Source organism: Dermacentor silvarum, chromosome 9 (assembly GCF_013339745.2).
Source record: "Dermacentor silvarum isolate Dsil-2018 chromosome 9, BIME_Dsil_1.4, whole genome shotgun sequence".
NCBI lineage: Eukaryota > Metazoa > Arthropoda > Arachnida > Ixodida > Ixodidae > Dermacentor > Dermacentor silvarum.
This window is the reverse complement of record NC_051162.1, coordinates 160,094,210-160,120,131: the sequence shown is the minus strand read 5'-3', so window position 1 is coordinate 160,120,131 and position 25,922 is coordinate 160,094,210. Positions and strand designations below refer to the sequence as shown.

General features: G+C 46.0%; 2 protein-coding genes across 3 annotated transcripts in view; both read left to right on the top strand.

Annotated features, from left to right (window-relative positions):
• LOC119464595 (DNA topoisomerase 3-beta-1) overlaps positions 1-19,322 on the top strand; it is a 54,944-nt gene extending 35,622 nt beyond the window's left edge. The window contains exons 11-16 of one of the 2 annotated variants that reach the window (XM_037725622.2): positions 571-780; positions 1,639-1,856; positions 13,504-13,684; positions 14,105-14,304; positions 17,237-17,342; positions 18,990-19,322. In XM_037725622.2, the coding sequence (XP_037581550.1) occupies positions 571-780; positions 1,639-1,856; positions 13,504-13,684; positions 14,105-14,304; positions 17,237-17,342; positions 18,990-19,211 (1,137 nt within the window). In that variant the 3' untranslated portion in view covers positions 19,212-19,322. The remainder of the gene's footprint in view (positions 1-570; positions 781-1,638; positions 1,857-13,503; positions 13,685-14,104; positions 14,305-17,236; positions 17,343-18,989) is intronic. The other variant, XM_037725623.2, reaches the window with a different exon arrangement.
• A 4,013-nt stretch (positions 19,323-23,335) lies between these two features.
• Positions 23,336-24,250, top strand: LOC119464031 (tigger transposable element-derived protein 6-like). Its single transcript, XM_037724849.2, has one exon. It carries the CDS (start codon positions 23,336-23,338, stop codon positions 24,248-24,250), a length of 915 nt encoding a protein of 304 aa, XP_037580777.1.
• Positions 24,251-25,922: the final 1,672 nt, after the last annotated feature.

The window sequence follows — 25,922 nt, the reverse complement described above, 5'->3', positions numbered from 1 at the left end:
TTAGACCTCAATAACTCTGGAACTAATCAACACAGCTTCATGAAACTTTGCAGTTCTTATTAGTTTGGTGTTGTGAACATACCCGGAAAGTTTCATCCAGATATCTTAAAAAATAAAAAAGTTCGGTCTCCAGGGTAGCCTCCCCCCTTAAGTTCGTTTTATAGGAACAGTGGTCTCAAATTACGGCGAGTACACTTGATGACGTGCTGCTTCTGAGATCATGCTCAGTGCCTTGACTCAAGGCAATGAGCATGATCTCAGAATTTCTTATTGGGAAAAATTAATACTACTATGTTTTTATCGTTACATTGCTTCGGAAGTTTTTGCATGTGAATCAAAACTGTTATGAATTGTTACGGATAATTTCTTTTTTTGTTTCGGAGCAGAACCGGGACAGAACTTTTTTTAGTGGAACGAAACTAAAGCCAGAACAATTAACATTTTGTTTCAACACCCTGCCGAAAACGCTCGAGAAGTTGGCAAAGAAATGCTGTCATATTTGAAAGCGTTTCATGATTTATCTCTAACCGCTTCTTCTTGTGCTTTTGCCCTATTTTTCTTATAATTCAGACAAAGTTGGCCGAGCTGAAGACAAACCCCCCGGATTATCTGACCGAATCTGAGCTCATTTCGTTGATGGACAAGCACGGCATTGGAACCGATGCGTCCATTCCGGTTCACATCAACAACATCTGCCAGAGGAACTATGTGACTGTCGGCTCGGGCCGGCGCCTCATACCCACCAACTTGGGCATCGTGCTTGTGCACGGATACCAAAAGGTTTGTTTGTGCCAATAATAAGCCATAGATTCCGCAGAGTGAGTGCATCTGTGCTACAAGCGCAACTGTGCTTTGACTTACACAAAATAGTTTCACATATGCTGAACTGAATGTTGCATCACGTAGAAGATGACTTTATGGGAAATGCTTCCTCATTAACTGCATAAAATGTCATTGTTTACTTTGGTATCTTTGTGCATTCAAAAGCCATTTCTTTCATTGCTCCTCTGACATGCTAGTTCGAAGCAAAGCACTAACAGGTGTGTTCATTCCTGGTGTGTGTCATTAACCTAACTTACGAGAAGAATTGAGGGGCCCGGTTTTTGTTAATCACAACCATATGAAGCCAACATATGGTGAAGCCAAGGAAAGCATAGGGGAAGTTATGTGTCGTTTTTAATTGAAGTGTAGAAATGATAAGCTAAAGGGAAATGAAAGTGGGCGACAAAATGGCTTGCCGTAACGTCTTCATGGTGACATTGACTAATACTCCGAGGGTTGTCTAGTACACATACATAAGTACCCAAAGAGGTGGACGGGAGAACGACGCCGCAGTAGCGAAATTGGTGAGAACATGGCACAGGGTACAATGCAAGGACAGGGACTTGGATCCTACTTGCGGCTTGTCGGTTTTCTGTTCACTTTCATTTCCCTTTAATATTTCTATATTTCAATTAAATGAAAAAGAAGTAATTCACCTTATGCTTTCCTTGGTGTTCATTGTCTGCAGGCTTCATATGATTCTAATGTATCAAACAATTTTTTTTAACTGGGCTTAAATGTACAGAGACCTATGCTCTGCCGCTGATTTCATACGTGATATGTTGAAGTCTCTTGGGTCATGCGCATCCTTTCCAGATTGACCAAGATCTGATCCTGCCGACAATGCGAGCAGCCGTGGAGCAGCAACTCAACCTGATTGCCGCGGGCAAGGCTGACTACGATGCCATCCTGAGCCACACCCTGACGGTGTTCCAGCTCAAGTTCTGCTACTTTGTCACCAGCATTATGCAGATGGACGAGCTGTTCGAGGTCACCTTCACTCCACTCTCGGACAGTGGGAAGCCCCTGTCAAGGTTAGCTTCACTGCGCAATTTCCAGCATGGTCAGGGCGGTCAGTGCACGCTATTTTTGTGCATGTATAGCCCACACCATCAATTGCAACCCGGAAGAGAGAAATAGAGAACTGAAGGAATGTGTGCATATACAGTAAAACCTCGATAATTCGAACTCGGTTAATTCGAAATTTCGGTTAATTCGAAGAATTTGAGCGGTCCCGTCATTCTCAATGCAAATTCTACCGGATAATTTGAATGGCCCGCGCGGCTCTATTCGGATAATTCGAAGTTGCCGGCTAGTAGCAACGTGCGGCGGTTAGGTTAGGGCGCTCCGTACAGTCGCCAACCGATTTTCCGAGCTCGTGGGGACTGAAAAATAGTCCGGAAAACTCGTTCGGCCGAAAAAAAAAAAGTCATTAGTGCGGCTTTAAAAAAAAATCTTTAATAATGCCCTGCCTCATACTACGCTTGGAGAGGATCGACTTGCTTGGATTTGCGCAGCAATGACGTCGTCTCCGTGTACAGTCGACACGAACGCCACCGCGTTGGCGATCTCCGCCAACGGAGTTCGCCATGGAGATCCAAGAAACGAGCTTCGCACCGCTTAGCTCTCGCGAAGGTACAGGAGGTAGCGCCGATCACTGAGACATGGGTCTCCGAGACACCTGCTCGGTGTACACGCCACGTTCAAAATAGCAACCGAAACTTGAGAGAAAAAAACAAAAAACTCACTGAAATAACACGCGTGGTGTCAGCGCGCACGAGCGAGCGCGGCCGCCGCAGCCCACAGTGAGCGAAGGTTCGTGCGGTCTATCGCTGCGAGCGGCGAGAGCACAGCCCATACGAAAGGTCAGAGCCGTCTGGAGATCGCTTTCAAGATACGCTGCGCGCGAGAAACCGCTCCGGCGCTAAGTACGCAGTTGTTAGAAAAGTAGAAGTCGCCTCCCCCCCCCCCCCCCCCCCACGGCCTTTCGCACGACCGTGCGTTCGCTCTCCATGAAAGCGCGCGTCCCCCGCGCGCTGTCACTCGCACATACGGCGGGCGCGCGGCGATGATTTTATCGCCCTTGGACTTTGTATGGATCCTCAGGGTGGCGACGCCGACGGCGAAAATCCGCTTGAAGTGTCCATATAATTGCTGTCGCAATAAAAAAAAAAAAAAAATCCCACAATAAATGGTTACAACGATGGCATGGCCTCCGAGACTGGAGGATTGCGCGAGCTCTCTATTGATAGCGCGCGTTCTAATCTTGGAGGCTATACAGCGAGTCACTGGAATTCAAGCCAGTGCAAAATCCAACATGGCGGCCTCCAAGATTGGGTAGCGCGGCTAGGAAAGAGCGATTTAGTCCGCAAAATCGAACTTTCGGGTCTCAATTCGTCCGAAAAATTGGGTGCGAAAATGCATGAACTCAATGGGAACCCTGATGGCGCATTTTTGAAGTCCGGAATATCCAGCAAGTCCAAATTTTTGGAGTCAAGCACCACCACGCCCGCTTTCGCGGCAGTTATCGATTCCGTGAACATCGTCCGCAACTTTGTTGAGTGCAGTGCGGGTGATATTTGTATGCTACGTTTTTTGAGCCAGCTGGAGAGCATGGCACTAGGGGCGGCGAACCAGCGCGCCAAGTAATCCCGCATCGGTGATTACTTTGAGTAATTTTTTGACATGGAAAATAAAGGTGATTTCTTTTTGCGGCAAGTTCTTGCTTGTTTTCTTTTTTTTTTATTCATTTCGGTTAATTCGAAAATCCGCTTAATTCGAAGAATTTTCGCGGTCCGGCGACCTTCGAATTATCGAGGTTTTACTGTAGCCTAACCTGCACAAATGACTACGGTCAAACCTCGTTATAACAAAAGGGGGTATAATGAAATTATGGATATAACAAAGTAAGTTAAATTTCCCTCAAAATCTCCTCGGGGATTTAGCGTGCAGTAAATGCAATAACAGATATAACAAAATAATAGATATGACGAAGTAATTATGGCTCACCCTTCAAATTCGTTATAACGAGGTTTTACTGTACATCCAGCAATGTTCAGATCTCCGTAAACGCAACTTAAGCGCGGAAGTGTGCATGAATGAAACACTGTGTGCATACTCTTTGCAAAACCAAAAAACCAAGCCAAACAGACCTTTCGCTCCTGATAACTAGGTTTATAAGAGTTAAACCTCAGCCAATTTTTTCGCATGTGGAGTCGTCATCGCATTTTTTGCTCCGTCTGTCAAAGTGGGGCACCACTTTGTCACGGCAGTGCATAGTGCAGTTTATGAGTGAATGTTTTCCCCGACTATGGCTTTATGGCAATGTGCAGGATGTTACAGCTTTTAAAATCTTGCACAATGTTACAGTGAGGTATCAAGCTTCTTTTGTATTCCTAGAACTTGATATCGGAGAAACACGGAAATTTTTTTGTGGTGCTCTTAAATTGCGAGACGAAAGTATGAGATTTTGTACAAAGCACAGCAGACAGCCTATTGTAAACCTGTTGTCACTTCCCCTCACTTAGGCAGCATTTGTATATCTATCACAGCTAGTTGGTGAAAGACTCGTGTCTCAGGTTACCATTTTTTTTTCTTGAACAAGGACACGAGCCTTGTGCTTCCATGCACTGTATGAATGAACCATCTGCCACTAACTTCGCCAAATGCATGCGGAAATCCTGATGTTGGTTATTGAGCGCAAAATTTTACTGTTGTTCTAGGTTTTTACCAAGCGTAGCAACTGGCAGTTTAGCTATTTCTGGAGAAAATATAGTTTGGCTATTTTTTCGACAGTGATAACCATTTTCCTCCTTCCCTTAGTTACATAACTAGGGTATCTTGTTAGCCTGATAGTTGCTGGCTTTAACTGCACTGTGTTTCTCTATCATTTTGTGCCTGCACTGCATGTCTCGAACAAGTTCTGCGATCACAAGTGAGCACTATGCATGAGTGACTCCGCCAAACTAGAATTTCGTAGTGCAAAAAAAAAAAAAAAGTGAATGCAGGAAAGAAGCTTAGAGGACAACCAGGCATTGATTTCAGTCCATTTCCTGTATGCATTTCTTTTTGTGCTGTGAAATGTCACTGCACTACCTTTTCACTGCACTACCCAACTTGTCATGCTTTTCCACCCGCATTTCCTTTGCCTCTCTGCAGCTTCTGCTTCCTCTGCTGTGAATCTGTAAGTTCTGTGTTTGTGTTCAACTGGCTTGTGCAACTTTAAAAACTCTCAGGTTCTCGTGTTGCGCCTGCGTGACCGTAATATGATAGCATTGCGGCGTCATTTCATTCAATGATTATCCATTAACCTACGCATGAACTTCCTTTTCCTCCCATGGTCATATGGCTAGTTTTGCAGCATTATGATCTACATATGCTGCCTACCTGTGTGTTAGGGCCTTGATCTACTGATCCCGCCTATCTGCTCCTCACTACCTTATTGACACGCGTGCATTGTTCATCTTTTTCCAGTGATTGTATTTCGATGGCTAGCCGCTGTTAAAAGTTATCACTTGGCGCAAGGCACAAAGTGATACATGTATCGGAACTTTCTTGAATGTTGTCGCTGATTTTATTGCGAAAGAATCCTGCTTACTCTGATTGCGGTCACGATGCGAATAGTGGTGTACATTTTGGCACAAGTGATTACACTGTAATGTACGATGAGTTATGTATAAGTAGCCGATCCACTAGACCTGTAGATGAAATTTGGATGACCGACTGTGCTCGCTTCTATCGATCACACCAGTTTTTCTGGGCAGAAGTTTGCCTGATTGAGAGTTAGATTCGTGACTGACAGCTGTGGCAATGGCCTTGTTCTTCACTGTCACCACAACATCACAACATGATCTACTGTTTCTGTCTACCTATGATGTGTCATCTAGATATGTCAACACCATGTTCGTTATTATTCACTACTGTCAGTAGACCACCAGTAAGACAACATTTTAACAACTGAAGTTCATTGCACAAAGCATGTGATTGAATGCCACGTGACTTACTTTCTCATTCTTATCGTCACTATCACATTGCAACCATTGGACATGTATTGCGCAGGATCCCCCCTTTGATTACACGCCTCTTACTACCTACGCCTTTGATTACATTGCCTCTGGGATCAGCCCACTGGGCGTTTTGTGTTGACATCACAAGCAAAGGGCCAGTGACTGCCCTGCACAACACCATTACATTAAAAGAACTACAGATCTGTGCATGTGTTAGTGCTTACAGAGGCATACACAGTAGGTAGTTAACGTACAATACAGTTAATGTCCGATTTTTCAAACTCTCTAGGGACCGCTAAAATGTTTGAAAAATTGGGCAGTCCAAAAAAAATGCATGCGCAGGGGTGGAACAGCTGTGCCATTTGTGCCAAATTGCGCCAAAAGCAGTCCTCTACGCCATCCTGTTCCAAAACGACATTTTAGCGTAAAATTGCAGCGAGCCTGTGCCAAAGAAAGCATAAGAAAGAAGGCCTCGTTCCGTTGATGCTACCTGACTGGTAAAACTGAAACTAAAACCTAAAGTGCGCTACCTGGAATGGCCATAGTTGAAGGATATAGCCGATATTGTCCTTATTCCATTCGCGGTTTTCGCCAGTTTTCGCTATTTTGTTGCATTTCACTTAAGCGTAGGTTGCAATATACTGCTGCTGTGTAGTTACAGTCAACAACCGGTTTTCTGGACGGCCGATTTTTCGGACATGCCAATAATTCGGACGCCTTCGTGGCACCGCGTGTGTACCCCATAGAGTCAATGTAAAAGAACGTCTGAAATTTTGGACGCAAAAATCTTTTGCCGTCCGATTATCTAAACTTTTTGCCATGACTGCAAGTCCGAGACAGCTTTATCGAAGCCACCGCCGCCGCCATTTTGAATATCCCGCCGCCTTGAACAGGCGCTTGCGCACGCAAATCCGCTGGCAGCCGTAGCTACCACCGTGACCACGCTAGGCCTACTTGCTTCGACGTTCACTACCAAGCTTCTTGCTGTTCGGTGCCATGTTTTTCATTTAAAGAATTCGCCACAGTCAGCAATGGCACTGACTCCGCCTTTGTGATCCTTGTCAATGGCTTCGAAGCTCGGAAAGCACGATGCGTTGCCTAATGCCGGTTCCAAAAAGTCAGCTTCGCCTCAATACAGCAGTATTACGCGGTGAAGCATAGGCAAAGTATTGCAGTGAAGCATACCATGAGTAAGAAGGGGCAATTGTCACGAGACACTGTCTGTATTCCTTAATTAAACACGCATGCACCCGCCAACTCCTGTCACAGTACGAGCACCGATATGCCTAATAAGTGTACTGTCAGGCCTTCAGAGCTATTTCAGACGTGCCTGTGGCGATTTGAGCCCTTGGGGGCAGGTAAAGGCATGCAATCATTTTTTCGCACTGCCCGAATTTTCGGACATTCTCGCGCGGCCCCTAGGTAGTCCAGAAAAATCTGACGTTGACTGTATTTATGCTGTTTGTGCTGCATTTGGGTGCTCATCGTACTAATGTGGCACGGACCTCATGGATATCCGTTTGTGCATTGTTTAGCATTGTTACAGTGTCACTTTATAAATACCTCCTAATACGCGCACTGCACTGCTGACAAATAATTTGCATATTAGGGGAAGTTTTCTTGCAACCATGCACAATCGGAAAAGCAGATGACACGGTTGTAACTTAAACAGTTTTCACGTGATCCAAGTCGCACTTATGCAGGGGAGATTTTGCATGTTAGCTTTAAAGAAAACCGTCTTGACTGTAACTTAGGTTTAGTAGTGCACATCCGAGGGCGTCACCTTCTTTACCTGCCCTCATTCTATAATCCTTTTTTCTTTCGTTTTTTTCTATTGCCCACTTGAAGCACCGTGAATGCGCAAACGCTTGCTGCAAGTTGAAATTGTAGAAGCAGCTTTCTAGCGCAGTATGCACACAGGGTATGCCATTCAATTACATATTATGGAAACTAAGACGCAAATTTTTATTTCAAATGCCTCATTCATGTGCATAACGCCGGCTCCGGTAGATTTATTGACTATTTCAGTTAAAATTGAGACCATCTCGTGCATAGAGGTACGTTTGTCGCTGCACCAAAAATGCTTTTCTCCTCCAAATCAGTGTCTTGCCTGTGCCAGGATGTGCGCCAAAAGGTAAAATGATTGGTCCATGGCTGCATGCGTTTAACTGCCCTCAAGGGCTCAAATTGCCACAGCTAGGGCCGGAGTCACTTTAAAGGCTGGCCAGTACACTTATTAGGCATCTCGGTCCTCTTACTGTGACAAGAGATGGCAGGTGCGCACATGTATAATTAAATAGCACATTTTATCTCATGTGACAGTAGCCCTTTTGCACTCTCGGTATGCTTCACTGCAATACATTGCACATCCTTGACAGCGTAACATAGCCTAATTGCAGCAAAGCTGACTTTTGGGTACCACCATTATGCGTTGCTTTAGACCCTTACCGTGCTTTTCATGCTTTGACGCCATCGGTGAGGGTGACGATGACAGACTTGATGCCATTGCTGATAGCATTGAATCCTTTAAATGAAAAACATGGCACTGAACAGTAGGAAGTCTGATAGCGAACGTCGAAGTAACTAAGCCTAATGACAACACAGAACTACTACTTTGGCTGCCGGCGGATCGGCGCGGGTGAGTGCTGGTTCGAGGCTGCAAGATTATCAAAATGGCGGTGGTGGTGACTTCACTTAATGCCGTTTCAGACTTGCGGTCTCGTCGAAAATTTCGAAAAATCGGACGGCGGAGGGTTTCAGCATCCAAAATTTCCAATTTTGGATGCTGAAAGGTGGGTGCGGAGGGTTTCAGCATCCAATTTTACGGCAGTGCCGTAAAGGCGTCCGAGTTATCAGTCATGTCCTAAAGAGTGGTTGTTAACTGTAGTGCTGAAAATGAATGTAATGCAAAGTCGAATACATTTCAAATTGTTTTGGAATGAGGAACAGCTGTTTTCACCATTAATATAAAACGATGTTCATGTCAAGGTATTCCCAATGTCAAAAAGTTCATGTCATACTATGGGATTTATGGTGTCGACCAGAGATGCACATGTGTAATTTTTTTGTTTGCTGACTCAGGATTTTTCAGTGAGTGTGAATGATCGCAGTTTAGAACAAAAAGACTGGTGCCCCGAGTGATGTAGCTTGCTCCACTACATAGCTTCTCACGTAGTATGATGTCTACTATGGCCACCGGGATGAAATTGATAGCATTTATGTTCTCATGTTATGTTTTACCGTGTGCACTTGAGGATTGTAAATACAGTAGAACCTCGTTCATAAGTTTGAGGAAAGAGAACACCAGGAAAAAAAGTTTACAGAGGATTATGATACTCCATAATGCGACTTTTGAGTGCAGCTGTTTAGTGTTTTGAATTCGCGATATATTGCGGCAAAGAAATTCATTCTGGATGACAGGGTCCTCTGGGCGGCGGCAAAGAGCCTCTGCACGGGCAGCTCGTTTAGCAGCACCGGCAGACAAACCATTTCTACCGGTTACGTCGCTCATTGTTCAGAAAGACAGTGTGAACGCGTGGCTCACGCGGAGCGCATTCTCTAGTGGCGGCGGCGCAGGTGAAGTAGTGCATGCGCAGTGGGTCCGACGCCCACGCCAGCGCTTTGTTTTCATAGCGCTCGCCACATGCCTGGTTGCCATCTTTTAGCGTGTCTTGCGTGGCACTTCATTTTCCTCCTGACCTTTTTGCCATACTCTCCTCCTCCACTTTCCTCCTCATGCTTCCGCTGCCTGTCCTCCGCTTCTTTCCTCCTCGCGCTCTCGTCGTCTTTCATCTCCTGCTGCGCTCCACATTAGCTCTTACATCCTTCACTGTGCGCTCTGTTATGAGGGACGCCGAGGCACGCCAAGGGACGCCGACGATCAACGCAGGAACAGGCTCCTAAGAGCTGCATTCTAAAACTTGCTAACCAGGAGAATGTACGACTAGAACTGACTAAAAAAATGTGGTTGATCCCTCTTATATAGGAATCGGTATAGAACACGAAAGTGAAACGTGTCTTCACAGAAGTAGTGTAATGTTTATTGCACATTGATATATAATGTCTATTGGTGTTTTGTGGCTAAAGCGCCCTTAGGCGTTGATGCACCCACGCTGACGCCTGGTGGCACGTCTCCTCCATCACGACTACCAACGTCGATGACCATGAGCAACCGTCGTGCATATGGAAGCTGCACTACGCTGCACACGCTAGCACAACGCGAAAGACGAAGCACATAACTGACACACTAATACAACGCGCAAGACAAAGCACGTAACTGAATCGTCACCGAGTCAAATCAGCGCGTACAGCGCGTCGTAATTGCAGCCTCCGCGATCAACTTCAGAAACATTTTCAGAGCTAATTGCGGAGGCCACGCTCCGCTGTGCTGAGTACGGTGAACGCCACCTAGTAGTGCTTCTGCGAGAACGCGTTGGTAGTGCTTCTTGATGCCAGCGTCCCTTCGAATGCTGGCATCGAGGCGTCGTAGTGCTGAGACCACCGAAGCGTTCACTGTCGGTGCGCGTTAGTGTCATAATGCAGTACTTCTCTTTTCTGCTCGTAGGCGGCGGCACCGCCCCGAGCAAGAGCGCGGGTACACGGAGGAGTGTTAGATATATAAGGCGCGTCTGTGTAGCTCTCTGCAAATGCGTTTGTGGCGCAATGGGTTAAACACTCGGCGATCTATCGTCGCGGACCGAGAGGTCGTGGGTTCGATTTCCAAATTTTGCATGTTTGTGGAACTTTTTCTTCTGGTTTCTTTCTTTGTATTATGTTCGTGTATGTTCGTGTGACGTATTTCCGTGACGGAAATACGTCAGTGAAGTCTTGGTGGACCCCGGCATAAAACACTTTCGTGTTAAAAATCTGGCAGACTCGACTGTAGTTGACATCTACGTTATGTGAAGCATTGCAGCACGAGACATCGACACGCGTCTGGCGACGCGAGCTGGTGGCGCTGGAGAGGTGCATTGTCCTTTTTGTGGTTTCGGCCAGCTTAAATTTGTGCTCCTCAAGTTTGACCTGGCTTCTTCAGGCAGAGCATTTTAGTGGGAAGTTTTGACGTGCCCACTCAGCGAAAATTGTTTCGGAATAAGAGGCCAACACGTCAACCTGGTGGGGCCCGAGTGACCTGAGACGAGCATTGTCATTTTCTTATTGCGTAATGTTTTTAAGGCCAACTACAATGACATTCTGGACCGCATAAAAAGCCCCGTTTCAGATGATTTTCAGCAGCATGCGAGCCTATATACAGTTCGGGTTCATTGATGCAAGCGTGTTAAGTTTGCGCCTTGGACAAACAACAGAGCGCTCGCTCGCCGCACACTTGTGTGCTTGCACTGCGGCAAAAACTGATTGTCACGCTGCTGCGGATCACTGTTAAAGTACCAGGTAAAATGTTAGCAACTCCAGGATGAAGGGTAAAATGTTAGCGTTTCCAGGATGATGTATCCGACTTCACCGGCTGCTGCCTGGCACACTGTAAACACTGGACTCATCGACCGATCGGACAACTGCTGTCATCTGTAGCAAAAGATGACAAGTAGCTGAGGCTCGGCACGGCGGGGCCCCTCTAGCCCGGCCCGGTCTACTCGTGGGCTTGGTGGAAAGTGCATGTAAACTTATGGCCAGACAGACCGGACTCCCGCCGTGGTAAACTTTCTCCCATTTTGTTCTGGAAGCATTGCATTCCTGCATAGCTTGCTGCCACATCGCGTTCTCCTTCGGGACAAATGCAGAATGCAATTCCTGCTGACAGTTTCTGGCACTGTGTCAGGAAGGCTTTCGTTCGTCTACTTCGCACGTCGATGTAGAGATGCATGAAATATCTTGAGGATAATGCACTACCGGAAATGATCGCTCGAGAATATCGCCCCTGAATACAACCTACCTATGCTTTTCATATGCCATCGTGGCTTATAGTATGACGCTCACAGTCATCCCGAGAAAGCACATCCCAAGCAGATGTTGTATGATTAAGTGACTGTGCTCGTGAAATGTAGCTTGTGCAGCTTTACGAAGTGCAGTTTACACGCTTTGAGCACGTTGGCTGTTCCGCATATCAATTTCCTGCTGTGGCGTATGGCACGCTTGGGCTCTCAAAGCTGGAACAGAAAAAATGTGTTGGGGCTTCCACTACACAGTGTTATGTACTGCAGAGCCATCTCTGGTGTTCGAGTACGTGGGTTCAAGCACCCGACAGACACTGGGCATTCTTGCAACAGCTCAAACCACGTGCACATTGAGAAAGCACGCCAAGAGAGATACCTATCAACTTGCAAATGTTGAGCGAGTGATGAACCTGGGTGCCTAGACACAACTGAGAGATCAGCAGTCATGTATGGTTCTGAAACTTTTGCCACATCTGCATCGCTACTGCGCACCGTCAGGTGCACGCGTCATCTGCTGAGGCGCTATTTAGAGGCTGCTAATAAGAAAATTGGACAATTACCAGCCCTGCGACTTTGCCAAGATTACATTGATAGTATTTGCTAAGCATTTACAGGCAATTTACCCGAAGTGAAATTTCATTGTAGTTGGTCTTTAAGGCAGCAACGGGAAACTGAAATGAAATCGAGCTGTTGGGCGATGCCAGCATACGATGCCACCAGAGCAAAACATACGACGCTCACGTTGCGCTGCCTGCAGTGGGGAATAGCGGGGCTCTTGGGTTATCGTATATTAAAAGCGTGCAGTACACTTCCAACAGCGCTACGCCACACACGCTATGAGAGACAGGTGAAGATGCTTATTGCAGTATGGTTCGTAGTGGTAGCTGCGAATGCCGCATGTGACGACCCGCTAAAGGATTTTATTGCTACAGGAAGAGGAAACTGAGTGCGTGCCGCCACTTTCACGTGACATGGCCGAGCAATCACTGCAGGAAAGCTACGCTGCCGGGCTCCTATACTGCTCTCGATCGCATGTGCCTGGCACCTTTTCTTGTTCACATGAGATCTAGCAGCCATAAAACGTATCACACAATCGCGGTTTGGCCATGTACTGAATGTACCTCGTACTACTGTTAAGTGGTAGCAACTGGTGCTGGCTGACAGGCAGGGAGGTAAACAACAAACTTGGAATGAAACATTATTTGGATGATCTGGCGGCCAGAAAGGCAAGCAGCACTCCAATTTCAATGATAGCGGCGAACACAGTCGTTGGTTGTATCTAAATTTATGGCTCAAGTCGATCTGGCATTTATACACGTGTTGCTGAACACTCCAGAGCAATCACTTGTGCTGACGTAGATTCGAGAATGGTATAGACCATTCATATGTGCAATCTGACTGAACACGCCTTCTTTTAGTCGAATTCATGACGTTCAAAAAGTTTTGGATACAGAAACCTCATCTTGTGTGAGAGCGATCAGCCCATAACAAGTTTAGTAAAATCAGTTGCCGACAACAAGTAAAACCATGATATGTGGTAATAAAAGCCCTGCACTGCTTAGCTCATCGGTTATTAAACCCGACTTTTAACAGCCCATTGCTGCAGTGTAATGACTTCGATTTCCAGTGGTGGTGGTGGTGGTGGTAGCACCCCCACGTGGCAGCCAGGTGAAGCTCTATCGTGTCGCGGTCACCCTACCTTTCTGAACGCTCGTTCTGAAGTCTCTATAGCTGGTTGTCACTAGTAAACAAACATTTGCTTCCCTTGCGTTGTTTCACCATAGATGCGGCAAGTGCCGGCGGTACCTAAAGCTGGTGGCCAGTAAGCCAAGCCGGCTGCACTGTGTGCAGTGCAATGACACTCACAGCATACCGCAGAACGGCAGTGTGCGCACGTTCCGCGAGCTCAAGTGCCCCCTCGATGACTTTGAGCTGCTGCAGTGGTACGGGGGCACGAAAGGAAAGGTTGGTGGGATTCATTGCCATTGGTGCACGCTATTTCCAAATTATTTCTCACTTTCCATGTACCTGTATTTTATTTAGTGCAGCGGTTAATGAAGTAAACTTGCTTTAATAAAAGACCAGCGTGTAAGGACTTTGGATATGTGTTGGGCAAGTGAAAAGTTCAGCTTGGAAGACGTGTACAAGATATCGAGCTCAGACAAAAGGCTAGAAAACTAAATTAAAGGGACACTAAAAAAAAGCATATATCGCATGTAACAAAGGTATTTTGTGTCGTGTGCTTTTCTGTAACGAGGTTCAACTGTACATATGCGGACAAGTTAAACCTCTCTTCTTTGCACGAATGTAGCAGCACATTACTTTGCAAAATCATCACGCATTTGCTTCCTTGGCTGCTCCTGCTTTCACTATCTCCCCCTGCAGAGCTTCATCTTCTGCCCCTACTGCTACAACCACCCACCATTCCGAGACACTGGCCGCCAGATCGGCTGCAACTCCTGCACGCACCCCACCTGCCCGCACTCCATGATGGCTAACGGCATCTCAGTATGTCCCGAATGCACGTCTGGCGTGTTGGTGCTTGACCCAGCGTCGGCTCCCAAGTGGAAGATTGGCTGCAACAGGTGGGTCGTCTGCTGCTGCGGTACCTCTTTGGCTGTGTGTGTATGCAAACTCACCATTAACTTTGCGGAATATGCTTTTGTTAAAGCAGACAAAGAGGGTAATGTCATCAGCGCTATGGCATAGAGAAATGAGAGAGAGAATAAACAGTGAGGGGGATAGACGAGGAGGTAGCGAGTGTAATGTCCAGCTGGTGACCCTGTACAAGAGTAAAGGAACTGCTAGATCTGCGTGCCATCTGCTGACTGTGCTTTTAGTGAAAGTGCATGAAGCAATTATGATATAGTTTCCATAAACTTATTGTGTGGGAAAGAGACGTGGAATGGGAAAGCAAAGAGTATCGAAAGAATATAAGGACAGCCATTTTATGAAGCACTAATCGCTTACAGCAGTCTTTAACAGTGATGTATCAGCTCTAGTGGCAGTAGGTGCTAGCAGTGGCTCTTATTACCTTTCATATACTGTATTCCTGCTGGCTGCAGATCTAGATAAACTCATTGGTTCTTTTGTTAGTTTAGCTAATAATCGACGACGTGCAATATCCACAGATGTACTTCCCCAAACATCGCGTCTGACTTAACAAAGATGGTGGACTTCAGGGTATTGAATTTGTTATATTAAGTAGGGGTGTGCAAATATTCAAAAAGCTCTAAATATTTATCGAATATTATATTTTCAATATTCATATTCGATTCGAAAAATAGATATTTGAAGATGGGGGGGGGTTGAATATTTGGTTTGATACGATACGAATGTTTGAATGAAATCGAATGTGTTGCTGGATGTGTGGGAGCAAACGCAGTTCTTAGCATTTCTTTCTAACTAATCTAAAAATATTGGGCGATCTTGTGCTGAACTGTGACGATTTCTTGCTGCTAGCGAAATTCTGCCTGTAAAGCACACTTAGCCACTGAATGTCAGAATTTTGCAGGACAGACAGCCTCTCAGTAGGAAGGGGCACGGGTTTGCAGACAGCGAGAGAGCAATTTTTTTCACAGTGGAGCTGTTTAAGCTGGCTGTAATGTGTGCCGCCTGCCACTGTGTTGCCTAGCAACCACCTCGCGAAGCGTCGTGCACTATGCTCGGGAGAGAGAAAGCGAAAATGAGAGCGAGAGAGAGTGCGCAGGTCATGCGCTATGCTCGGGAGAGAGAAAGAGAAAATGAGAGAGAGAGAAACAAATTGGAGCAGCGCCAATGAGGCAATGTGCAGAGGTTCTGCCAACGCCACCCGCACTTCTCCGCTTCCTCGCATTAGTGCTGAATGCTCGCGGTGTCCGTGACTGCAGCAGGCACCTCTGGCGGCGGCTCGGCCGAGCTCCCACCAGCGCGCTACTGCGCATGTGTCATGACGTCATCCCGGCATGTCGTATGCTGCAGGCCGCCCGTACACTGTGCATAGCTTTCACCCCACTTCTCGTGCGTGTGCTCGGACAGCGAGTGCTTCGCGCGGCGTTCCCTGATGCCACAGACCACGAGGAAATGCTTATACACTTCGTATAACTTAGCATCACTTGGCATTACTTCGTATAACTTAGCATCACTTCGTATAGCCAGGACCAGCTAGGAACCGATTATCTCAGCTGTGTCTTTAGCCTTGAGTCACTAGTGCAAGCTACTGTGTTTTTTTTTGCTTTTCTTTTTTTGCAGCGCCACCCCCTATTCTGAGCTTATTGCTTGATAGCAAGTGAGATGAGTGACGACTGGCACAGTGTCAAACGCTTCCGAGTTTACAGGCATTTGATGCGGTTTAATAAGGCACAGGCTGGCGAGGACAGCTAGTGGGAATTACTAAATTTTCCAAGTTATCTTGCGCCAAATGCACAATGTTTTAGTACAACAGCTTACTAGTCTAGTTTTTAACATTAACTATGTAATTGCAATGTTCCAACTATACAAAGTAACCAAACTTGCTAATAAATGCATATGTAAATTATTATTTGATATATTTATTTATTTATTTAGAAAACACCTTACAGGCCCTGTCGGGCATTGAGTAAGGGGGGCAATGTAACAATGAGCTGTTGAGTACAATGGAAACAACTCAAAAATAAATCTAACACAACTGTACAGTGGCTGAACTAAAAAACAAAAAGCACAGAATGCCCAAGCATAACAGAAAATAAGAGGAAGGAGATTAAGCAAAAAGCATGCACAGATGTTCACGGAATATTTTACGATCGGTTATCGAGACGATTTCATCGGGAAGACCATTCCAGTAAGATATGGCATGAGGTACAGCAGATAAATTGAAAGCAGCAGTTTTACCAAAAATGCGCTTGAAGGTAAGATGATTATGTAATCTTGAGGACGTACGGGCGTGGGTTTCGAGGGGTAATATGCATGGCTTATCAGAATGAACCTATTTGTGAAGTAGACAGTGGTCTATTCTATTCGATATTTGAATCTAAGTATTCCTATTCGATTCATATTCGAAAATTTTTATATTTGCACACCCCTAATATTAAGGTGTCAGAGTGTGGACTGGTGCCACCATGCCTGCTGCCCTCTGTTCCTCACACTATTAAATCTTACAGAATGCATCTCTCAACTGCTACGTTACTAATAGAAGCTCAGCCATCTTGTTTGGGGCAAGTCTGATGTGTGGTAAAGCCTGCCTATAGAATTCCTCATATCTTTTGTAGCTTGGTTTTGGGGTTCTGTCTCTTCTTTCCAATCGTATCATAACTGTCTGATATAGAATTGAAAAGTATGTGCCAGACAAAGCTGGGTAAAAAATTTACATTCTATTCTAATTTAGGTTACATTTGGGATGGCACTGTGCTGCCGCTCAGCACTGCGATTTTAAGACCTTCGTTACAGACCATCTTTGCATTTCTCTGTCTACCTTGACCTTGTGAAAGGGTAGACACCCTGTACCTTGACACCATATATCTGGACCTTGACACATGATTTCTTTTTTTTTTCACTGCCCAGGTGTGATGTGATTGTCCAGCTTTGTGAAGATGCCCGGAAAGTGTGCGTGGAAGACGAGCAGTGTGATGAATGTGGCAGCCAGTTGGTCAGCGTAGAGTACAAGCTTGTAAGTAAAAAACTCTGGTGGGAAGAATGAGTGTTTGCTGCACCTTAACCAGGGCCGCTTTAATGTATTAATTCAAGTTACGTGGTATATCACAGCTGTTAATTGTTAATCAGATCAAAGTATTACCGACATCTGATCACAATAACAAACTTATGTTGCATGACCCTTTTGAGGCGGGAAAAGTGATAGTTCTTGCACCTCTCGTCAGCCTAACAATCTTAGAACGCTGTGCCAAGACCCACAAAATTTTCAGTTGCGTGTTTTTGGCACTAAAGTTTGCCAAACACAAATTATTTTGTTCAATAGTCAACTACTGGTACATGTTTTCAATGCGTTGATATAGAAGAAATACACCACATCTATGAACTTGTGTACATAGCTTTCTTGTGCATTTTGGAGTAAATTTTAGTTATCAAACACCGTTTTAACTGCGTAACAAAATCAGTGCCATCTGGAGGGCCCTATATATATATATACACACACACACACAGTCAACAACCGATTTTTTTGAATGCGCCTACTATTTCAGACGCTTTCGTGGCACCACCCGTACCCCATAGAGTCAATGTATAAGGATGTATGAAATTGCAGATGCTGAAAGCCTTCGCCGTCCTATTTTTATGACTTTTTGCAGTGACTGCAGGTCTGAAACGGCATTAATTGAAGCCGCCGTCATCATTTTAATTATCTCACAACCTTGAAACAGCGCTCTCACATGCCGAACTGCTGGCAGCCATAGTAGTCATTTTGCGTTATCCTTAGGCCTAGCTGCTTTCACATTTGTTATCAAGCTTCCTGCTGTTCGGTGCCGTGTTTTTCATTTAAATAATTTGCTGCTGTGTGCAATGGTGCCGACTCCGTCCTCGTGATCGTTGCCAATTTCGTTGAAGCACGGAAAGCACAGCAAGGGTATAAGGCGTTGCATAAGCCGGTTCCTGGAAGCCACTTTGCCACAATACAGTGGGGTTATGTGGTCAAGCATACGTAATGTATTGCAGTGAAGCATACCAAGAGTGCAAAGGGGCTACTGTCATGGCACATAGCACTCACCTGCCTTCTCCTGCCATAGTACGAGCACAGAGATGCCCAAAGCATTGCATAATACTAGTCCCTGAATGCCAGCTTTGCCGCAGTACAGTTGTGTTCGCTGTCAAGCATATGCAATGTATTGCGGTGACGCATACCAAGAGTGCAATGGAGCCACTTTCACTGGGCATAGAATGCGTTCTTTAATTTGACATGGGTGCACCCCCCGTTTTATGTCCAGTATGAGCACCGAGATGCCCAATAAATTTACTGGAAAGCCTTCAAGCTATTTAAATTGTGGCTGTGGCGATTAGTGCCCTTGAGGGCAGTTAAAGACGCATTCGTTTTTTCAGACTGCCTGATTTTTCGGATGTTGTCGCTGTGCCTGGCGAGTCTGAAAAACTGGTCGTTGACTGCATAACAGGTCGTTAGAACTCATACTCTCCTAGTTACCCACTAAATTTAGCGGCTGACCCCAGCGAGTGAAAACACAAGTTTATTTGGGCCTTGGTGTGCAAACATTAAAAATTTATATGTTGCAATAACTTGATTTGTGCTGGACAAAGGAATCCATTTTCGCTGTTAGTGTAGTTTTCATTGCATTGCTTCCCTCGCTTGCAGGAGAAGACGAAGCTCCCGGGTGCGCAGACGGAGGCGGTAGGCTGTATCTTCTGCGATGTGACCTTGTCTGGCCTCGTGGAGCGACACCAAGCACTCAAGCCAAGGAACAACTACCGCCGGGCAGCGGGTGCCGCTGCCGGTGGTGGTAGAGGCAGAGGCCGCGGTCGGCGTAGAGGCAAGCCTAAGGACAAGATGGCACAGCTGGCTGCATACTTCGTCTGATCGCTGGAACTGTCTGCTCAAAGGAAAAGTGTTTGTTATTTAGAAGAGAGCTGATGTAGTTATCTATGGGCCTTTCCCAATAAACATGCGCTTTTTGTACATACAGACAAATATGTGAAAGAATGAAATTTTTTTTATTTAAGGAACCTTTCAAGACCCGGTCAAACTGTAGTGGTATAGTTGTATTGGAATGGGGGAGGCGTCGGTACAGACCTAAATATTTCTTTTATTTATTCACAGTATGCTTAAAGGCCTTCAGTTGAGGCTACAGTTGACTAATAATAATTAGACCCTCATGGGACCGACAAAATTGTTGCAATTATCCGGTGGTTCGAATTGGACAAGATTAAGAAAAATGCCAAAACACACTGCTGATTCATTTGGCAGTATTTACCCAATTCTAACACGCCTCCGAATTAAATGTGCGCCCGCTTTGTATGTGTCCAAAATCGTAAACTAATGGAGAAAGCTCCTAAACAGAGTAGAAATTTAATGTGCACCCTATTATTTAGCAAGAGAAATTGTTGCCCAATTGCAGCCGCTTTCTCAGTCAGCTTCGCGACACGGTATTTTAAAGTCAGCTTTGCCGCAATGCATTGGCGTGATGTGGTAAAGCCTACAAACTTTGCAAAGGCGATTTTGGTTTTGTGTCGGATTGAGCCGTGCAGGCAGTTTTCAGCCCAATTCTTATGAAGAAGAAAAATAAGGCACGTGTTAGAATTGGGTAAATGCCATAATGCAACATTGGGAGCTTCGGTTAGGCTTGAAAGTCTTCCTGGTGTTGGCCGAAAATAGATATTTTCGGCAAGAAATGACGTCTGTTCAGCACGTTCACTGACCCCTAAGCTCCACCAAGACAGACACTGCTACTAAAGGGGTCGCTATCGCGGTTGCCAGAGATATCAGGTGCATGTGTGCAGACTCGTCAAGTTCGAATTATTCGGCGAAGGCAAGTTTTGGGAACGAAATAATGAAAGATTGGGCCTATAGACATGCATGGGCACTGGCCAGCACCTTTGACTGGGATCAAATTAACCAAAAAATCAACATAAAAAGAGCCAAATTAATCGGAAGTTGCTGTAATACATAGGGGGGCCAGCAGAAACATATGCGCTCACAAACTATGAGTCGCAACAACAATAAGGTCAAATACAGAACAAAAGTATGTTGAGAGAGTTTAGCTAGTAAGAAAAAATAATTGTAAAAACAAAAAAAGCATAATGCACAGAACACAATTGTAGAATTAAAAAATTGTGGCAGAATTCATCTCACAGTGACTCATTGGTAGTGTGAGTAGCATCTAAGCACCATATTGGAGAAGTCATGTTTATTTAAAATCTGTAGTGGTCATTTTAGCACTTTCACTGCTTCAGCTATATGCAACATACACAGACTCCGGTGTCGGCCAACTTTGGTATGGCACTTGCTTGCCAAGGGGGCTCACGAGCATGATGGCTTGACCATGACGCAGTGAGAATGATAGAATGAAGGAATAGTGTCGATGGAATGACAAAGGTGGTATAACGACGTTTGAGATGATGATTCTGAAATGATGATGGTATAACGAAAACAGTGTGACAACGAAAGGCACGAAAGCAGTGGGAGGGCAACAATTGTGTAACAACAACCAGATGACGAAGCTGGAATGAAGGAGCCATTACAATGGCGGCATAATCACGATTGAGTGACGAGAGCATGATTATGCTAGAACGATAGAAGGAATGATCTCAGTGGGACGATGAAGGCAGTATGACGACGGCATGACGAGAGTAGTATGACAAAGATAGAATGATGAGGATGGAACGACCACAATGGCATGCCATCGACGCTATGACAACAAATGCATAATGACAACTCAATAATGAAGATGGCATGACACGTTGGCACGCATGCTTCTCTTGTGCCAAAATTGCTCTTTGAAACGTCTAGCGCGCGTGTCACGTGCCAGTTTCCCACATTCTTCTCCCGTGACAGCTGGCGCTTTGAGACACTGTGCTAGAGTGCACTGCCTTCGAGATTGGCCCATATTTTTCTTCGTACGGATGCCTACAAAGTGGGTGCAGTCTGCATACAATGCTATCGCATTAACGCACAACCACAAACAGGTGCATTGGCAAGATGAGCGCAAGTTGCCAATAGAGCTTAATGCCTGCTTGGTGTCAGAATACATCCATCCACTTCACAGTATGCTCGTGAAGACGGAAGGCGAAAGAACACAATATTAAACAGCAGCGCTATCCAGGAAGGATACCTCGGAGTTATACAGCGATATCGAGCCGTCAGTTTGCAGCGCTATTTCTCGTCACACCTGCATACTGCAACACAGACTTCAACCATCACAAGTGTGCTACGCAAGGAGGCCGAAGGCCACGAGATGCGAGAGCCGTGCGCTGAAGACTTATGTCAGTAGACGCGAGAAACATGAGCGCCCCTACAGCTCATTTTTATGTAGCACTCGACTTCCACTCTAGTATAAACAGGGTGAAATGCTAAAGGTGCTTGGTACAATTTGGTTATTATTGCAATTCAATTTGCATTATTTTCCAGGTCTGTAATTCTCTGTCATCTGATCGCCATTTTAAGCATCCCAGGCTTCATGAAAAGCAGGCACAACACAAAGGGAACAATGCATTGTCCAAAAAACAATGTGCAAGTGCATACACTTTTTGTTTTGTTCTTGATGTCTAACTGAGCTACTCAAGAAAGCAATAACCTATTCTATAAGTAATTTGTTTGTGGAATGAGAGACCGTGCAGAAGAACTAAAATTGTTTCTTCAAACGCAGGTCTTGTTTTCGGCTGGTCTGTATTTTGCTACCTGTACATGTGTTCTCTTGGAATGCCACACAGCCTACACAAAAACACGAGAACAGCAGTGCGGGAAGGTTTAAACGCTATCGTCGAGGCCATTAAGCTGAAAAAAAATTGTTGGGGTAGAGATCCATCTTGCTAGTGTTCGATATGCGTGTGTGTGTATGTATGTGTATACAGTAAAAGCTCGTTTATCCGGACCTCGTTAACTCGGAAATTCGGTTAACTCGGACTCGCGGCGCGGTCCCGGCAAAACTGTGTATATTTCAATGGGGTCAAATGCTCATTAATTCGGAGGGATTTAGCGGCGCACCGGTTATCTCGGACAACTCCGCGCGACTCCAGAGTCGCGCGATCTCGGCGGCTTGGAGGCTCAATCACCGCTTGCCGTAACCGACGGCGGAAGCGGAGTTTTGGAGAAACCGAAACCGAACGAACTGCAGCAGAATATGATCATGATGATAGTGAATGAGGGGGAAGTGGCTAGGTGGCGCTAGTCACCACCCGGCGGAAGCGCTTGGGCCACCGGCACATCCAGTGTCTACTAACAGCTGCTCGCTATGCCTACTGGTGTACTTCGTGACTTCGTTGACGTAGTTCTTTGTGTTGTGACTTCGCGTGTTGCGGCTGTGTGTGTGCGCGTTGCCGCCGCCGTCGCGCTTCATACCGATGGCGACCGTCACAGGAGTTAAGCGGCCACAGCAGCCAGCAAATGATCTTGAAAGAAAGGTGATGATATTGAAAGACGTGAACGCAGGTGTTTCTCGACAAGAGATAATGAAAAAGTACGATGTTAAGAGAAGCACCTTAAGCGACTATGTGAAGAACCAAGCAAAAATTTTCGAGGCGTTTGACAGCGGCAAATTCACCGGAAAATGAAAACGACTAAGGACGGCAGCACACCCGAAGCTGGAAGACGCACTGCTGCGGTGGATAACAGACATGCGGAACAGCCAGCTTCCCTTGAGTGGACCTTTGATCTGTCAGCAAGCTGAAAGGTACGCACTGAGAATGAACATCGAATCTTTCAGTGCGTCTGAAGGCTGGTTTGCCCGCTTTAGAGAAAGGCACGGGTTGGTCTTTCGAAACGTGTGCGGGGAAAAAGCAGCAGTGGATGAACGGCGTATTGCTGACTGGAAGACAACTGAGCTTCCCCAGTACCTGGCTCGTTATGAACCTGCCAACGTCTTCAATGCCGATGAAACGGCTCTCTTTTTTAAAGCCTTGCCGGAAAAAACGATCACGTTCAAGGGCGACCCGTGCGTTGGAGGGAAGAGGAGCAAAGAAAGGGTCACTGTGCTTCTCGCTTCAAATATGTCGGGCACCGAGCGCCTGCCACTGCTAGTCATCGGGAAGGCGCGTAACCCGAGGTGTTTTAAGAACATTCACCACTTTCCTGTGCAATATCACGCCAATAGAAAGGCCTGGATGACCTCGGATATTTTCCAAGCTTGGCTGCGCCAGCTCGACCGCCGCTTCTCTGCTAACAAGCGCAAGGTTTTACTTCTAGTTGACAACTGCAGCGCTCATACCAGAGTGACAGGGCTGGAGTGCATCGAACTTGTATTTCTACCTGCAAACACGACGGCTGCTCTGCAACCGCTGGATCAAGGGATAATTCAGCACGTAAAAAGCAGGTACAGAAAGCATGTGCTGGAACGGCTCCTGCTGTGCAAGGAAGCAGGGCGAGAATATGACCTGACTCTCCTAACCGCAATTCACATTTTAGCGCATGTCTGGAGCGAAACGCCGCCCGCGGTCATTGCAAATTCTTTCCGGCACAGCGGCTTTGTCCACCCTGACGACTCGGATATTCCTCCAGAGGCCACTCCAGAGGACACCCGCGAGCCCACTGGAAATGTGGACGACGAGGTGAATGACACGCGTTTTGACTCTGTCCTTCCTAGTGGCGTCCAGATTTTAGACTACGTCGCTATAGACTATCATGTTGCCGTTGCTGGTCCGCTGACTGACGATGATATATTATCGGAAGTGCTTGAAGAGGACCAAAATCACTGTTCCGATGATGACGGTCAAGATGAGCCGCCAACGCGACGTCGCCGCACCGTGCAGGAGGCCGCCGAAGCCCTCGCTGTCCTCGAGGAGTTCTGCGTTTGTTCTCGCGACAGTGAACGTGCACACCACCACCTGATGGGATTAAATAAGATCGTTCTGTCAGAAATTCCGACGGCGAGGCAGACGAAAATAACGCACTTTTTCAAGAAATAAAGGTTTGTCTGTGCCGTGTACGTTTTCCTTTTGTTTTCATGGTCCATTCGATAATTCGGAATTCGGTTAACTCGGACATTTTCTCCGGTCCCGTGAGATCCGAGTTAACGAGCTTTTACTGTATATATATATATATATATATATATCGCAAGGAATAAGAACATCAGGAACATTTTCCCAGTTTGGTTTCTGATATTCTAAACAACACCACGTATGGCACCCCCAAGCGGGGCCAATATTATGCAGAAGTGCGTGGGATTGGGAGTGTTGCGACACAATTCAAGGCTTAACTTAACGTAAAAGAACACAGAAATAGTAATAATAAAAATGACAATGTGTTAACTGACCGCTTACCGAAAAAAAACCGAAATAGATATTTTTAGAGTGGCGTGTATGATCATTGTGTACACGCTGGCGTGTCTGATGGCGCGACAAATTATCACACTGTTATATTTTTAGTTGCACTCATTTTTCTGTTAACGGATAGCATGCATGTTGGATTGTGATATAAAAAGGCGGTTCGAAGTCGACAGTCATATGAGTCGATTTTTCGTGTTCTTTTGCTACATTCGTTTGCGTGCCGATAAGCCTTGAATTCTTAAAATATTGTTATACAACGACGTCCTAGTTGGTTCAGCTGTTCCAGTCCATTCGCTTACGCCAGGCACTGCTGGGTGACGAAGTCCTTCCTTGAAGTGCAATTGAAGACGTCGCCGAACTCCGGCATATTGTGCAGCGGCAGAAGGCAGTGGGTTCTTCGCGACAGTAGTGGGCTCGGGTTCTCTTCGGCGTCGCAGGATAGCAGGCAAAAGCGGGCAAAGAACGCCGCCTGTGCCTGGGGCCACAGGTTGAGGAACTTCCTGTTGGTTGTCGCAATGCCGAAGCTTGCCACCAGGGCGTCGTATGCGAGCCGCAACCCTTGAGCGCGGAAGAGCATGTCGCGACGCTGCCACTCTCCGCCGCTACTCGCTTTATGCTGCAGGCCGAGCCGTTCGTGAAGCCGCTCTAGGCAGATGGCGCTGATGTTGAACTGGAGCAAGAGCACTTCCTCCCACGAGACGACGTTGTGGTCGCTAGTGTCGCGTACCTGCGAGCGTCGACATCATATTACCGCTATTATTACCATCATAAGCTTATATAAGTGGTGTCTAAAGTGTACTAAGTCGAACCCTGGATATATTGAATCTGAAGGGGATCACAAAAAAGTTCGATATATAGGTAATTTGATATATAAAATAAAAATCTGTTACAAAAATTTTCAAGGGGATTTTATGGCTGTTCGTTATACACAATAATTCATTATACATGGGTTCGATATATCGGGGTTTGACTAGTGTTGTCAAAATCCATGCCCTAGCGGCGACTCCCTCCGAGTAGCCTGTGATTGTTAGTTTTTGTGCCGTTCATTGCTATTGGTATGGCTGTGGAATAATACCGTCGTTATGTGAGACAATGGATTTGAGGTAGCTATTTAGAGCGCTTGCAACAGCAAGGTTTTGGTCCATCTTCCACTGCTGTCTTCGAATATAGATTTACGAAGATTTTCTTTTACACTCCCATGCAGGGATAGATCCAGGGCAGCCTCCACGGGGGCCCTTATCAAAATATGCAGAAAAAGAGGCGTTGTGGCTCGCTGCATGCGTAGTACTGTGAACACTAAAGTGCTGGCAAT

What these genes read in the sequence shown, in the direction of transcription:
- LOC119464031 (XM_037724849.2), top strand. Translation starts at nt 23,336, where the DNA reads ATGTCGGGCACCGAGCGCCTGCCACTGCTAGTCATCGGGAAGGCGCGT.